The 16,112-nt window shown below is 41.1% G+C and overlaps 1 protein-coding gene across 1 annotated transcript in view; it reads left to right on the top strand.

Moving 5' to 3' along the window:
• Nucleotides 1-1,088: 1,088 nt before the first annotated feature.
• Nucleotides 1,089-16,112, top strand: part of Zswim6 (zinc finger SWIM-type containing 6) — a 185,854-nt gene continuing 170,830 nt past the window's right edge. The window contains exon 1 of the mRNA XM_076856119.2: nucleotides 1,089-1,743. Within this exon, the coding sequence (XP_076712234.1) occupies nucleotides 1,089-1,743 (655 nt within the window). The remainder of the gene's footprint in view (nucleotides 1,744-16,112) is intronic.

Raw genomic sequence — 16,112 nt, 5'->3', positions numbered from 1 at the left:
ATCTCGGCGGCGCGGCTACGGGCATCTCAAGCTCCCCGGCTCCACCCGTCTCTGGCCTCCTAGCCCGAAGGGATCGAGGAAGTGAAAGGGAGAGGCAGCCGCGGCTAGCTCGGGACGCGCGTCGCGGTGCTGCGGGGCAGGTTCCAAGAGGTCTACTCCTTTTTGGGCACTCGGCCGGCTCGGTTCCCAGACCGGCCGCCGGGACAGAGCGGACGCGGGGCTCAGGGCTGGGTGCGGTGCAGCTACGCGGGCGCTCTCTTTTCCCACCCGGGTCTACAAAAGTGAAGTGGAAACAACCGCCGTTCATAGCCCTCCTCCCCCTTCCCCGGAGCTGCAGCCTCGGCTGGGGGGTGGGGGTAGTTCCCCGGACTGGCTGGAAGGGAAGCGGGCAGCCAGGCTGCCTCGGCCGCGCCTCCTCCGCCTTCCTCTCCACCCGCGTCCCCCGGGCTCCGTGCCGCATTTCTTTGTTTTGAAAGCGCCTCCTCCGCCCAGAGGCTTTTCCCCCGGCGGGCAAGCTGACGGGGGGTGGGGCATCGGACCGCGGGCCCCGCCCCCAAGAGCCCCCGAACACTCCTCTCTGCACACCCCCTGGCTCCCCTCCCTCCCTGCTACGACCCACAAGGCTCTTCCTCACTTGTCGGACATCAAAGAGACGTAAGGTACTGGAGGGGTAAGTTGGGTAGGCAGGGGGCACAGAGACTCACCCACTTTGGGCCAGACCCAGAGATCCGCCCCCTCCCGCGGGAACCCCGCCTGAGTCCCGCCCCCCGCGTCACGGCAGCCTGACATTCTCACAACCCACCCGGCACCCAACCCGGTCGCCCCCGCCGCCCCCGTGTCCGCCGAGTGCTCTATTTATGTTTCAGTCCAGCGATTTGCATAGGCCCCGCCCCCAGGCCGAGGTTCTCCCTATCGGAGCTCCGCCTCAGCCTCTGCGTCACGGAGAAGGCCACACCTCTCGTGCCCGTACAAGGAGCGGCGGGCCCTACATGGCAGCGTGGCGTCGCCACGGCGTTTGCGTGTCGCGCTTCCTTGTGCCGTTTATAGGGTCCCGGCACTTCCGCTGTCGGGTTAGAAGCGGCGCGGTCATGGCGGAGCGCGGACAGCAGCCTCCTCCCGCGAAACGGCTCTGCTGCCGGCCGGGCGGCGGCGGCGGCGGCGGCGGGGGCAGTAGCGGCGGCGGCGGCGCGGGTAGCGGCTACAGCTCTGCCTGTCGGCCGGGCCCGCGGGCGGGCGGAGCGGCTGCGGCGGCGTGCGGGGGCGGCGCGGCGCTGCTGCCGCCGGGCAAGACCCAGAGCCCCGAGTCGCTGCTGGACATCGCGGCTCGCAGGGTGGCGGAGAAGTGGCCGTTCCAGCGCGTGGAAGAGCGCTTCGAGCGCATCCCGGAGCCGGTGCAACGCCGCATAGTCTACTGGTCCTTTCCCCGAAGCGAGCGGGAGATCTGCATGTACTCGTCCTTCAACACCGGTGGCGGCGCCGCGGGCGGCCCCGGCGACGACAGCGGCGGCCCCGGCGGCGCGGGCGGCGGCACTGGCGGCGGCGGCTCCTCGTCCTCGCCGGCTGCCACCTCGGCCGCCGCCGCCGCCGCTGCCGCCGCCGCCGCCGCCGCCGCCGCCGCGGGGGCCGGGGCCCCGTCGGTGGGGGCCGCCGGGGCGGCGGACGGCGGCGACGAAACGCGGCTGCCCTTCCGCCGGGGCATCGCGTTGCTGGAGAACGGCTGCGTAGACAACGTCCTGCAAGTCGGTGAGTCACGGGGCAGCTGCGGGCAGTCTGTCCGTCCATCAGTCCCTCGGGGAGGCCGCCCGTTCCTCCTTCGCGGGCATCCCCGCAGCCCGGCGCGCGCTCGCACCCCCGCCCCGTGTCCTCACTGGCTCGGACAGTCCATGCGAACAGAGCGCCCATTTCCTCTCTCCGTACCCGCCCCCGTCTTGGTCTCCCCGGACGGGCCAGCGCGAGTGGAAATGAATCAGCAGGACGCGCCCCTCCGCTGGGTCGGCGGGGTGGGTGTAGGCGCCCCCCTGGCTCTTGGCGCTCTCCCTGCCCTCCTCGGGGCGTACATCCTGGAGGGCTGCTCGCCCGTCTTGCGGGGCGGACGTGGACAAAGGCGCGGGCGGACGGTCGGGCTCGGGTTCGGGTGTGTGGAGGGGCCGTGCGGGGCGGGGGAGGGGGCGCGGGCCGCACAGACAATGCCGGCCCGGCCGAGCCGGGGCCGGGCCGCTCCGCACTCTCCCCCCTCTCCTCTGGTCTGTCGTTCGCTCTTCTTTCTTCCTTTTCCTCCTCCTTCTCACCGCGGTTTGAGGGGAGGGGAATGCATATTAAGGCCGCTTGGTGGCCGCTGCGCTCTGGGCTCCGACGGGCGGGCAGCCGCGACGCTCCGGGGTCGCTGCTGCGTCTGGCGCAGGCGAGCTCCGCCGGCCGCCCCGCTTTGAGTGTCCTGCGTTCCCCGAGCCTCCCCTGTCCCCGAGTAGCGAGGTAGGGAGGCGGAGGCAGGTTGGACCCTCTACAGAGGAACCTCTGTTTCCGAGGACGCCTGCGAATTAAAGGGCGCGGGCCCCAGAGGGAGCCGCTCGCGCTTCCCTTTTCTGTGGGGCGGCTCGGGAGCCTTGCCGCCTGAGCTTGGTCCGCGCTGGGATCAGGTCTTGGTGCTTCAGCGAGCCGCCAGGAGCACCTCTGGACTGCCACTTGAAGTCGGACTACAGGAGCGCAGGCAACGGGCTCTGCGGCCGCTCCCGCGTCCCCCTGGCGCGGCTGCCCGGCACGACCCGGCACTTTGTTCCCGTTTGTAGGTTTATTTGTGTCCTTTTCAATTTTCTGTCAGTCTCCGAAAAGGGGAAACCAAACAAAAGAGTCTCTTTATTTCTTTTCAGGGCTTGTAAAGTAGAAGATATTTGACAAAGGCAAGAGAAGGACTTGTGATTTAAAGCAGCACAGCCCTCTTTTCTCTCACAGACCATGAGAGTTTTCTCAAATACCGAGTTTAAAAGCGTCCCCTGGCCTTCCACCTCCGGAATGTCCCCCCCCCCCATTCTGTCCCGATATCTTGCCAGCCATAACGGTGGGAATATTTGAACTGCATCAAAATGAACAATGCTATAGTGAAACTCCTCTCTCTGCATATTTTCTCCTAATTACAAATCGCATTTTTTTCCAATTCTTTACCATGTTAGTCTTGTTGAAATTGTAGTGAACACCCTACAAAACGGATGGGGATAGATTTCGGAAGCATCTCTGGTTTCTCAGTCTTTTCTCTCTGTAATCCGTTCTTTTTAGCCTCCTCCTTTGCGGGGGAGTGGGGTGTGGGTCTGGATAGTGGCCCCAAGAGAGAATTAAGATTTGTTTTAATCCGGTCTGGTTAATTTGAATTCTAATGCAATCTGCAAACGTGATTTTCTGCATGGTCATTTATTTCCAAAGGAAGCCCCCAGTGTTGTCCTTTTCTATGCTCAGCACCCTTTCCTTCTGTTTAAAGGGGCTAGCTTTTGAGGCTATCCATCCTTTTTGCCTTCCTCCTCCTTTTAAACATCTAATTAGCATTCTTTAAAGTTATACCATTTTTCTTTTCTGCTGGTTTGAAATGGATTGAAACACATCTATGGTTTCTCAGTATATAACAAACTAGAGTGTAAATTTTTATGGCTTGGCTGGCAACGTTGAGGTTTTTCTTTCTTTCTTTTTCTTTCTCTGTGCTTGACTCTGCTTGCAAGCAATGAGGAATGACAGGAGAGCACATAGGGAGGGTTTCTTGGCTGATTGCATTTAAGCCAGGAATTCACTGTGAAAATAAAGCCAAGAGACGATAAATAAAAGATGCAATCTTCTCTAGGAGACAGACACACAGCGTGGGCTTTGCCTGCTTTCATCAGTGGAAGAGGCCTGGGTGAGTAGTTGTAAAAGAAAATAGTAACTTTTTGAATAGTTCCCAAAGGGGAAGGAAGCCACTGAATGGAATTGGCAGTCCTTGGATGTGAAGTGTTATGATGCTTCTAGGGTAGTTTCAAGAGTTGACCACCACTTTGGAAATCCATACATGCTAAACAAATACTGTCCAAATTGTGGAAGATACTCTTTTTCCCCTCTGAATTGTGTCAATTGCCTTAACTTCCAAGTTCTATTATTTGTGCCAGTCAATAAAGAGGTGGAAGACTGAAGATGGTCTGATACCTGAAACTGTGAGATAGAAAACTTAAGGTTTGTTTCCCCCCCTTGAGAGAGGGTGTCTAGATTAAGTATCTGATTAGCTTTAAGGGATAGTTTGAATTGTTATACTAACTCAAGAGACTTATTTTATAATTGTGATTTGAAGTAGAACTTTTTTTGTTGTTGTTGTTTCAGAACCTGAGATGGAAAAGAACAGAATACTGTGTAGATAGCACCACCATAAGCATTTTCTGCTATTGCAGAACTGCAAGTTTGTTCATACAGGAAGTATTCCTTGACTAATAGAGATGACTAAATTACAGCTACACTAGGAAAGATCTAGTTGTCGGGTTTTATTTTACATTCATGCTGTTGAAGGTTAAGGATTGAATAGAGAGTTGGGCTTGCTAGAAATTAAGCCTGCTTGGTAGTTATTTTGCAACTTGTAGATTTCAAGAAGAAACTTAAAAGTAATAAACTAAATATTTGATACAGTAATTATAAACAATATTTAATTAGTGCAGAACTGCCCCTAGTTGGTTATAGGAAGGGTTTTAGAGAAACTATTGTTGACTTATTTATGTTCAATAATGATATGAACAGGGAGCAGTCTCTGAAGGTACTATTATGCCAGTATTATTGACAGCATTTAAGGAATAAAATAGAAGTTACTATATAAACAATTTTCCCCAAATTTCTGCCTGGGAAAGAGCTTCCCTTAAATGATAGAAAACTAAAATGATGAAGGGAAAGATTAATTTAATTGAATACAAATCTAAAAATTTTTGGAGGGCTGAAAGCACCATAAATCAAGTTAAGCAGCTCACTGGACTTTATTTATAGCATGTTTGACCAAAGGCTGGCTGAAAACTCCTAAAAATTGGTAAAAAGTTCAAAAAATTTATGAATAACTCAGTAGGAAAATGAAAAATTTCAGAGCCAATGGAATGCAAATGGTTAATAAGTATACCTTTCTTAAGTCTTACCTAAAGAGATACCGAATAAAAATGAGATGCCATTTTCATCGACTTTACTGGTGAAGACTAAAAGATAGATAGTAATGGTACCCGAAATCAGTTGGGGACATGGGGAAAGAGAATGCTGACTACCTTGCTTTTTGGCACAGTCTTTTTGTCTCATTTCTAGGAATTTATCCTATAGATAATATCGATATTAGTGCATAAAATGCTCTGTATAGCAGTGCTTATTTACTATATGGTCTGCAGTATTAAAAAGTTGGAGTCAACCTAAACTTCTATTAGAAGGGAACCGATTAAGTAGTATTTAGAAGAATGCTATGCAGCCATGAAGAATTAAGTTGATTTATATATTCTAACAAGGAAAGATAACCAAAATATTTCATTTTAAGTTATGTCAAAAACTTCATAGAGAATGCTGCATTTTTACAGCAAAAAGGCAGACTTGTGTTTAAATGCATTAAAACATCTGGAAAACAATTCAAGCAACCATTGAATAGTTGGTGCCTTTGGAGAAGGGCATTGAAGTGAATAGGCAAGGTTGGCAGGTATTTTACTTCATTCTTTATGCATATCTTATAGTTGGTTTTTGTTTAAAACTAGAAGCATATTTTTTTTGCAATTAAAGAAACTTTAAAAATTAGACTTGAGATTTTGTCTTTTTTTGTTTTGGTGTGTTTGCGTGGATGTTTGTGTATGCTTGAGTGTGGACATGCATGTTCTTTATGAAAGCCTGGTTATATCCCTTCCCCCTATTTTTGGTTTTGAAACACACAATTTCCTTATTTGTGACTAAACAGTTATTTTAGAGGCAAGACATGTTTAAGAAAAACTAGAATCTTGTCTTTTTGGATGAAAAAGAAGGAGGTAGTTTTAAAAGAAGTTGGCTTTTTATTTTTCTGCTAGTTGCTTTTGGAGAGAAGAGAATATTGCCTGGAATTCTGTTAACACTTGGGTCCACACATTCTTAAAACCTTTCCACATTTATTATTAAAAATTTTGTGGTTTTCTTAGGGGGTGGCAGGGCAGTAAAAGAGGATTATTGTTAGAATTAAGATGAATAAAACTGGATGTGGTGGTGCACACCTGTAATGCCAGCGGCTCTGGAGGCTGAGGAAAGAGGATGGTAAGTTTGAGGTCAGCTTTAGCAACTTAGCAAGACCATAAGCAACTTAGTGAGACACTGTCTCAGAATACAAAATAAAAAGGATGGGGGATCGGGCTGGGGGTGTGGCTCAAGTGGTAGCACGCTCGCCTGGCATGCATGCGGCCCAGGTTGGATCCTCACAAAGATGTTGTGTCCGCTGATAACTAAAAAATAAATATTAAAATTCTCTCTCTCTCTCTCTCTCTCTCTCTCTCTCTCTCACACACACACACACACACACACACACACACTCTCTCTCTCTCTCTCTCTCTCTTTAAAAAGAAAAAAAGGATGGGGGATGTGGTTCAGTGGTAAAGCATCCCTGGGTTCAATCCTACCAAAAACCAAACAAAAATGATGAATAAAAATTTAAATGAGGTAATTTATTGGTTTTTCTTTGAGCACTTAGATTTTCTTTATAGGCTGTAGATGATGATACAGGGATGTAAAAAGTCCCTTCAGAATTGTGTATTTTTAAAATTAAAGATGGTACATTTTATTGAATGGATTTTCAATGTTAAATACAGAACAATTTTTTATAGATACCTATACTTTTTCTGTCTTCCCCCTCACTCCCAGTGTTGGGGATTTAATCCAGGGTCTTGAGCATGCTAGGTATATAATCTTCCACTGAGCTATGTCCCCAACCCTTTTTCTGCCTTTTGATTAATGAAAAAGTACAATACACAAAAGAAGAAGTTTTCAAACTAGTCACACGTATCTTTTGTATTTTTGTGGATGAGATGTTTTGATATCTGAGTATGTCCTCAATATTATTTGGGGGGAAGTTAGATATTCAGTTTTAGGTGAGGAATATGTAGCATCTGTCCCTATACTCCATTCTCTGATGGCTTGTATTAACCCAATGAGGAAATCTAAAGTGTTTAGTAGAAAATATTTTTTTGTAGCACAAGGACTTAAACAATAATGGAAGGTGGAATTGCAGTTTTGGGTTAAGCAAATATTTCTACTTTTTTTCAGTCTTGAAATTTCTTGCTACACGATCTTGTTAATGAGTATATCTTTGGATTGAAAAGACCCATCCCTGTTATTTTTTTTCTACTTTTGTGTTGGGTTTCATTCTTTTTGCAAATATAAAACTTTGATGCATTCCCTTTTATAAACTTCAGGATGCATATGGAATAAGTCCTTTAATAGAATAATTATTGCAATTAATCAGACAATTTAATCTTATTGTCTTTTTAAAAATATTTTTTAGTTGTCAATGGAACTTTATTTATTTATAAGCCACACTGAGAATTGAACCCGGTGTCTCATATGTGCTAGGCAAGTGCTGTACCACTGAGCTACAACCCCAGCCCAATCTTAGTCTTTGTTGATTTTCAGGGTGTTTATTCCAAGGCTTTTTTTTTTTTTTTTTTTTCATAAGGTTGATCAATTAGTGTCAGATGCTTCATATGGAAAAATATATCCCAGCATCTCTTTTCTCATATTATATTGTCTTTAGTTACAAATGTGTGAATTCAGCTAGTAATATGTCCAGTGAAAAGGATGGCAAAAGAAGAATGATGTGTTTTCTTTTAGGAAAGTCATCCTTTTAAAAAATCACGTGATTGGATCTGTACTATTTCACTGTAAATTTTCTTCACTGAAACAAGGTGAATTTCAAGCAGATGAGAGATGCCGGCATATATACATATACATATATTTTATGAAATAGTTAGAATTGAGATAGTAATAGATTGTCCACTGTGCAAAGGGGTACAGGGTAAACATCTTAAAAATTAGCAGTGACATACTTATGACAGTAAGATTTAATTGTTTTATTAATGACAATAATTCTACTGAGGGACACATACCCTGATGTTTCTAAAAGAGTGCATCCGCAAAAATGAATTTGGTACCTTGAAGGCACATACTTACATATTTATGTAATAAAACATTTATTTAATGTTAGAAATTTTCATAAGGGCAGTCATTAAGCTCAAACTACTATTGACTTAGATTGTAGGTAAGAACAAATATATTAGAAACAAAGCAGATTATTTTTTTAAAGTGTAATAAACTATATGAAACTGGCAAACCAGTTTTAATTACCTTCCAAATTACCGTGCTATAATTAAAAAATGGTGCTTTCATCTAATGAAAAGACTAATTTAACTTTCTTATTTTATTTTTAACATGTAAAATGTTTGAGGATCGCCATAAATCTGACAGCATGAGCTATTCCTCCTTTAAATGCATGGGAAGACTATCTCCTGAAAAATCAATATCGAATAATAATTTTGAGAGAAATGTTACATGGTCCATTTCCATGAAAAGAGATTCTTGTTTCTTAGTCATAGCCATAGTCTCAAAAATAAAGTGTGTTGGTTAGATTTGTTTATAAAACCTGGGTATCTTTTTGGTTTTTGTTTTTAGTGCCCTGTGTGTTGCTAAGAATATGCTATATGCATAGTTTTTAGTTCTTTAAAAATAGAATTCTCCTTTTTTCATCTAGAAAAGATAGCTAAAGCAAGCTTTGGAGAGAAGACAGTGCAAAATTTGCTTATGATTTTGAATGTTTAGCTGATTGAAGCATTGCCATTCAGCTGATAGAACACTGTTGCTTAAGGGTATGCTAAATGTTTGACATCTGTTAAACAACAACAACAACAAAAAGTTTCTGGGGATTGAATCCAGGCGTGCTCCCCCACTGAGCTACATTCTTAACTCTATTTATTTAGAGACAGGGTCTCACTAAGGCCAGCCTTGTTCAAGCTTGCGATCCTCCAGCCTTCAGCCTCCTGTGTAGCTGGGATTATAGGCCTGTGCCATCATGTCTGGCTATATTTGTGGAATTCTTCAATGATAACTAGTTTTGTGTCAGCTGACATACACATACATATATACTTTTTTGTTTTTGTGGTACTGGGAATTGAATCGTGGGGTGATACCACTGTATATACCCGGGGAACTTTCATTTTTATTTTGAAATAGCGTCTTCCTAAGTGGCTGAAGCCGACTTTAAATATTAGATTATCCTGCCTCAGCCTAAATTGCTGGCCTGAGCCACCAAATGCACTTGCACATGTGCATTCTCTCTGTCTCTGCCTCTGTCTCTCACACACATTTACAAATGGGGATAAAAGGAGACAGATAAACCCAGTTATAATTTGAGTACTGTTATTCCAAGCATATTTCAGTGATCCCTGTATACAGATGCATTATTCCATATGAGAAATTTTTATAAATAAAATACTCTTTGATTATACTGTTATCTATTCATAGACTTATGGAGATTGTGGAGATGAACAAATCAACTCCAGCTTTAAAATTTTTTTCTGATAAGAAAACTGAGGCCCAAACACTTCAAGTAGAATTTCCAGAGTGGGTTAGTAATTGCCAAAGCTAAACCTTGAATCTCTTTTTCCACAGCAGCATGAACTATCTCTTGGTTTGCTGGGAATGTTTCTTAGTCCCAGAAATAAAAAAAAACTGTATTCTTGAATGTAAATTGACAATACTGTTGGAGATGTCATTTTACTGAGTGTTATGAAAGTATTTCAATGTAGTGTTTTAGTTTCATGCAACATTCTAATGTGTTCAGTTTAGTAATGGTTCTAGCATGCAAAATATGTACTATTGTTTGTAGATGTTTGGAAACTGTGATAATGTTAAGAGATTTAAGTTCAGGAAAAGTTACATTAACTGTGCCAAACTTGAGTACAGCTGTGTGATACCTATGAATGTATGTGTACATTCATGTAAAAAAGAATTTATTGAAAGTTTAAAGTGCTTGGTTATTCATAACAACAGAAGATGATGCCCAGTAAGAAGTTTGGTCTCAGTTTAGTGCGTTTACAGTACTGTTTGCATTTGATCTGTTTTTGTAGGTATCTCACTGTTCTAGACAATGTTCTCATTCCCTCATCACCTGTAAATAGTGCATAATTGATGCTTCAGGATAGGCCTGTATACGAAACCACTGTTGCATGTAATTGATGGGGCCCCAGGATATTAGAAACTTCTAACCTTCAAAGACATTTTCTATGATTTGGGGTGGTTCTTCACTGAAAATGATTTTAGTACTACAACATTTACAAATGGAGTAGTAACAGCAGCTAACATTTCTACATCAGTTAACCATGTGCTAGATACTGCTCTCTCTGCAGTAATAACTTATACAAACAGTCATAGGTAGGCACTATTGTTCTCATATCACAGGTAAGGAAATTGAAGCACACAAAGAACAAGTAACTTTCCCCATACAGGCCAGTGCATGACTAAGCCAGATAGCCTTCTGGTGCTCTTACACACCAAGCTTTAAGCTTATAGTCTCTTGTTACTTTTTAGAGTGACTTTCACAGTGACTTGAATTGTAAATTATGCTCAAAGCTATGATTTTTAAATATGCATCTTAAAATTTTACTTGAAAAACAGTGTCTCTTAAAAATTTCTTTCCCCTCTCTGCTATGGATTGAACACAGGGCCTTGCATGTGCTAAAATATGCACTCTACCACTGACTTATACCACGCAGCGAAAAAATGTCTTTTATGAATGAATTTCAGCTTTGGATGATGATTGTGTTAGGTGATTTTGATTAACTTCCATAAGAAGTTGAACTTTTGAAACAAATAACTTGCCGGTTAGGTCTAATAATTTATGTGCTGCAAAGTGTGTGCTCGAAGTTTATTTAAGAAAGTACATATTTATCTCATTATAAGGCCCTTAAAATACTGTAATTAAAAATTAATACTATTTCTTGTTGCTAGTAGTGAGATTTGAGTTTTATAGTTCCAACTGTGCAGTTGCCAGACCCTGATGTTAATTGGAAGGATGCTGTAGAACTTGTCAGTACATTTAAACTCTAACCCAATAAGCTGATCAGATAATTTGGAAGCTTGTTTAGTGAATTCATGTGCTTAATCAGGTGACTGGCTGCCTTGTCTTGCCTTACTTAAGTCTGTTTACTTAAAACATTTTCATTGTTAGTTGCTGTCGTATTTCTGCTGTTGGAATATGTACAGAAAATATGCATAAGGAGATATATAGAACCAGTCCACAGAATCGTTTTAAAATCTGTTTACTTAAATCCATGTAATTTAGAATTTTAAATATGTCTGGTTTTACTTGTGAAATACTTCTTGACAGACACCAGAAATTTTGTCAATGAAGTGTAGGTTTTTTTTTTTTTTTTTTTTTTTTTTTTTTTTTTTTAAATAATTTAGGTACAAAGGACAAAGACTAGTGCCTTCTCAACATTTGTCTTCCTTGGTAAAGGCATGCACAGGTGGAAGCAGCATTGTCTTTGGTCATGTTGAACCTTTGCTTCTGATACCCCTTTTCTGTTAACTCATTTCTGTAAAGAAATGGTCATTAGTTTTATAGATCCTTGTTATAAAATCCTAAAACTCAAATACCAGAAATTTGTAATCTCTTGTTCATATGAACAAACTTCATAATGTGTTAGTTCTGTTCTTTAGGATGTTTTTTTAGCATTTTTCAAACTTCCTCAGTTTATTGTTATTTATTTACTTAGTACTGGAGATTGAGTGTAGGGGCACTTTACTACTGAATTACATCCGCAGTCCTTTTATTTATTTATTTTTAAAATTTTGATACAAGTTCTTGCTAAGTTGTTGAGGATCTCACAGGTTGCTGAGTTCGGCCTCAAACTAATGATTCTCCTGCCTCAGTTTCCCACCTTAGTATTCTGGATTGCTGGTATTATAGGCATGTGTTACCTTACGAGGCTGAATTTTATTTTCTTAATGTTTTCTAATAATTTCTCCCTTTTCTCCCTCCTCAAATATCACTGGTATAATTATGAACCTTCAGCCCAATGAAATTGGCTGTTCTTATCAAGATTGTAGTTCATACTTTGTCTCTAGTTAGTAGTAATGCCAAGGATTGAAATAATCAGTGGCTATTTTATGGTGTTGGTGGAATCAAATAAGACTCGAGGGCAAGAAGAGATGGGGAGGCTCTGACCCAGCCTGCCTAAAAGGACTAGTCCCCCACCCCCCACCTTTTTCTCTCTTTTTTTTTTCTTTTCTGGGGGATGGGATAGGTGAAGTGAGGAGTAGGAGGGTAGGTGGGGGTGGGGGGCAGGGGGGGTGGAGACAAGACAGGTAAAAAAATACCTATCAAGAACATATTTTATTTCCTTCATCCCCTGCAGGTGTCTGCCCTCCTTCCAGCCTCCTTTGAATTAGGGAAATAAAGCTGAGGTCAGAAGGACCTATGTGTTCCAGCTGCTGTTGAGCTGCTATTTTTAGCCTGGCCCTACATCAGGCTGGCACCAGGCCATGATGGCACAGGGCCAGCACTTTGTGGGACTGCTGGCAAATGTCAGAAACTTAACTTTTCTTCAAACGAACTGAACTAAGTTTCAGATGTGTTCTGTGCTGTGGTACTGTATTTATATGTACTATTTTGAAATACAGGGTACGTGTTTTTAAAGAAATAATGAATTTTAAATAACCATATAAATAATCTTGAAATATATAACTATTTCATAAGGCAAGCCTTATCAGGTCAGACACATATCTGGCTTAAAAATTTTGGTTTTGTGGTGTCTCCAAGAGGTGCAAGACTTATTTGGATTATTTAATATGCTTTGGCATCTTTTTAAAATTGCCATTGTTGAAGTTGGAGAGTCTGAATTGCTTTGTGTAATAATCATAAGTGTCATAAGACATTTCAGAAAGCATGTACTTTTTTCATCTACGGTTCTCTTTGCTAACATATTTATGCAGGCTTAGGTTTGATTAATGTTCTAGTAATATATTTAACTGAAAATGCTTACTATTCTTGTATAGGGAGTAGCTAGGTTTTACTTGAAATACCAGTATATGCATCCAGATTCTGTATACTCTATAACCAGTCCACATTATGTAGATTGTGTTTGCAAACTGAGTTTTAAACTTTTGGATGCATATGTGAATTTATGAACTTACTTGAAAATTATGTTGTATTAGTTCTTGAATAATTTTGGGAAGAGTGAAAAGAATGTCACAGCATGAATTTGTATTTTTGGAAGGGCCTACAGTAACAGGAATGTAATATTTATGGTCTTTCTATAATGGTACATGGAAAAGCTGAGCGTAGTTAGGGATGGTTTGTGGTACACAGTGAATTACCACCCTGTAAGTAGAAACAGAATAGTGATGATTATTTGCTTATTTAGTAGCGATGAGTGGTATAATGTACTTAGATCTGTTGGATGGTCAGGATAACATTAGTTGGTGCATTGATCTGGTACCTTTCCTAAGGTAGTACTAAATAATTGGCTAAAATAACTAGAAATAGAATCAAATTGATTTCTTCTTTTTCTTTAAGGTGGTTACTGGATGAATTCTGCTGAATTCACTTCTGTGAGAATAAAAGTTTAAGTTGAATGATTTAGTGATGGTTAAAGGTTAATGGTTGGTTAAAGGAGAACGGCTGGCCTTAGCTTACAGAAGACAGATATTTTAGTTTATTTATATATTTACATCTTTAAACATAGATGCTTACATCTTGGATAAGTGAAGTTTGGCATTTTGCAAATTTTGATCCAAGAATATTTTATTTATTAGGGTGAAAACAAAAATTTCATTAGGAAATAGAATGTCTCAAATAGGGCATTAAGTATGTTGAACTATATCACAGTGTAGTAATTATACCATATGGTGTCTTTTTACAGTTAGAAATTATGGTAGTTATTTCGAAAGTGACTTGGCATTAGATCATCACCTGATACATCTGTGTATGATCTCTATATATACATGCAAATACGTAATTTAATAGGCATGGAAAACTAATCTGCATGGTAGAAGGTAAGTGACATTTTATGGACTCTTCAATTTTATTTAGGTGTGTCATGTAAATGGTGCCAGCTCTAGTTTAAAAAGTAGCTTGATTAAAACTGGAGCCTATTGGTAGTGTGGTTTAAATGCCTTATAAGTATGCTGTTGGAATTATTTTTCTTTAGGAACTTGTCAGAGCGGTTTCTTTCAGTTTTCATGGATCTCTAATTGGCAAGTTACTAATTAAGATGTTTCATAAATAGCAGGAAATTCCAAAGGCTGGTGGCATTGCATATCTGCTTGCAGTAAGGATGCAACAGTGGGATAAAAACTTTAAAAACTATTCGTTTTAACAGTACAAAATACATTTATTTAAAAATGGATTTTAAAATTGTTTTAGCAGATTTGTTTCACTTGAGATTTTTCATATTCTTTGTTAACAATTTTTATTTTCATAGTTTATAATTGTAGATGTTAGAACGTTGATAATATCAAGCTAGTGACTGGATTGATTTAAAAGTTAGTGCTATGAAGTTCTGAATGTGTGTTAGGTCATATATTAGCCATGGTATATATTTTGATTTTTGATACATCATAAAACTTATGAATTCTTGAGCTTTTCTATGAAATTTATCTTTTGAGCCAAGAATATGGTTTGTATTTTTTAACTTCGTGTGTGTGTGTGTGTGTGTGTGTGTGTGTGTGTGTTGGGAACTTAAAGGTGGTGGTGGTGGTAGTGGTGGGTTAAGCTTATATGAGCACCAAAAATTCAAGTAGCCATGATCGTCTGATAGAGTGGCCTCCCTTTCCAGGGTTTTATACTTCAGCGGACTGCTTATTGAAAGTTGTTTTAGAACATTTTTGCTTTTCCCTTCTTGCTTTCCCTCTTGACACTTTTTGCTAAAAATTGTAGACATCTTATATGTGAAAGTTCAGTGTATGATCAAAACCGGTCTGTGGTAGTGTTAGAGATATAATGCTATTGCATTTCAATGTACTCCTTACATTGCTGTTTTCCTGTTTAATCCTTCCCAATTTTTTTTCTCTTTTGCAGTTTCGTTTGTAATAATTTAGAATTAAACATGACTCTCTTAAGAAACCTTCTTTAATAAATCTAAACCATTGCATTACTTAGAATTTTCATAGTTTTTAAAAAAAATTCTGATAGATTCATTTAGATAATACAGTGATGTCCACCACCCCCCCTTTGTGAAAGTAGGTAGACCTGAAATTCTACAAGGGGTTGTTGGAGAAACTGACCCTAGCCTGATTTCATGGTCTCTTCCAAACTTTAGAACACAACTGTGGAACTCATCTTTATTGTAAAATAAAGTTTGAGGAAATGAAGAGGCCTGTCTTCTTATGAGAATATCAGATTCTGTGTAGGATTGCAGATTTCTAAGTACCGTTGATGGTGGGAACATCACTTGGCTAATCAGATTGACTCAATATATGAAGTGCTAGCAAATGAAAATAAAAAATATTCTGCCATATACTGTTATGGGCTCATTGTTTAATGGATATTTCTAGTTTAGTTTAAGATAGAATTAAAAAGCAATTAAAATACAAAGTTTGTTTTTGGAGTGAAAAACAAATCTCTTAGTTTGGATTTATAATGGCAAATTTTAAATCCAGGAGAGCCAACTATTAATAGTGTTAGTGCAGTGTGTACGTAGCAGACATTGAAATGTCACTTGAATGAATGATAGGATTAGATGATATGCCAGCGCTATGGGTGCCTTTATGGATTTGTTTTGGTGGGAAAAAAGCACATTTCTGAGTTTCTATTTGATTTTCTGAATCTTAGTTGCTATAATATAGTCTCTTAAGAAGATATTCTGAATAACAGTATGACCATTGGGTAGGTAGGTTGTTTTTTAGTATTGGGTAGTCATTGCATTTCTGCACACACTGTGGAAATTTTCTTTCTTTAAGAGGACATTACTATCATCAGCCAAAAAGTTATTCTGAAAGCAGTTTGTTTATAAGGTGATTCTAGCTTTTAAGCAGAAAGAAATTTGGGTATTATACCCATGTAGCAAAGTACTTTTGAGTTGCCCAAGAAAATAAGATTGTATTGTGGGAATAAGAGATTGCCTTTTCCTTTTATTTAACTT

Source organism: Callospermophilus lateralis, chromosome 5 (assembly GCF_048772815.1).
Source record: "Callospermophilus lateralis isolate mCalLat2 chromosome 5, mCalLat2.hap1, whole genome shotgun sequence".
Taxonomy (NCBI): Eukaryota; Metazoa; Chordata; class Mammalia; order Rodentia; family Sciuridae; genus Callospermophilus; species Callospermophilus lateralis.
The sequence above is the reverse complement of the archived record's forward strand: the minus strand, read 5'-3'. Positions and strand labels throughout refer to the sequence as shown.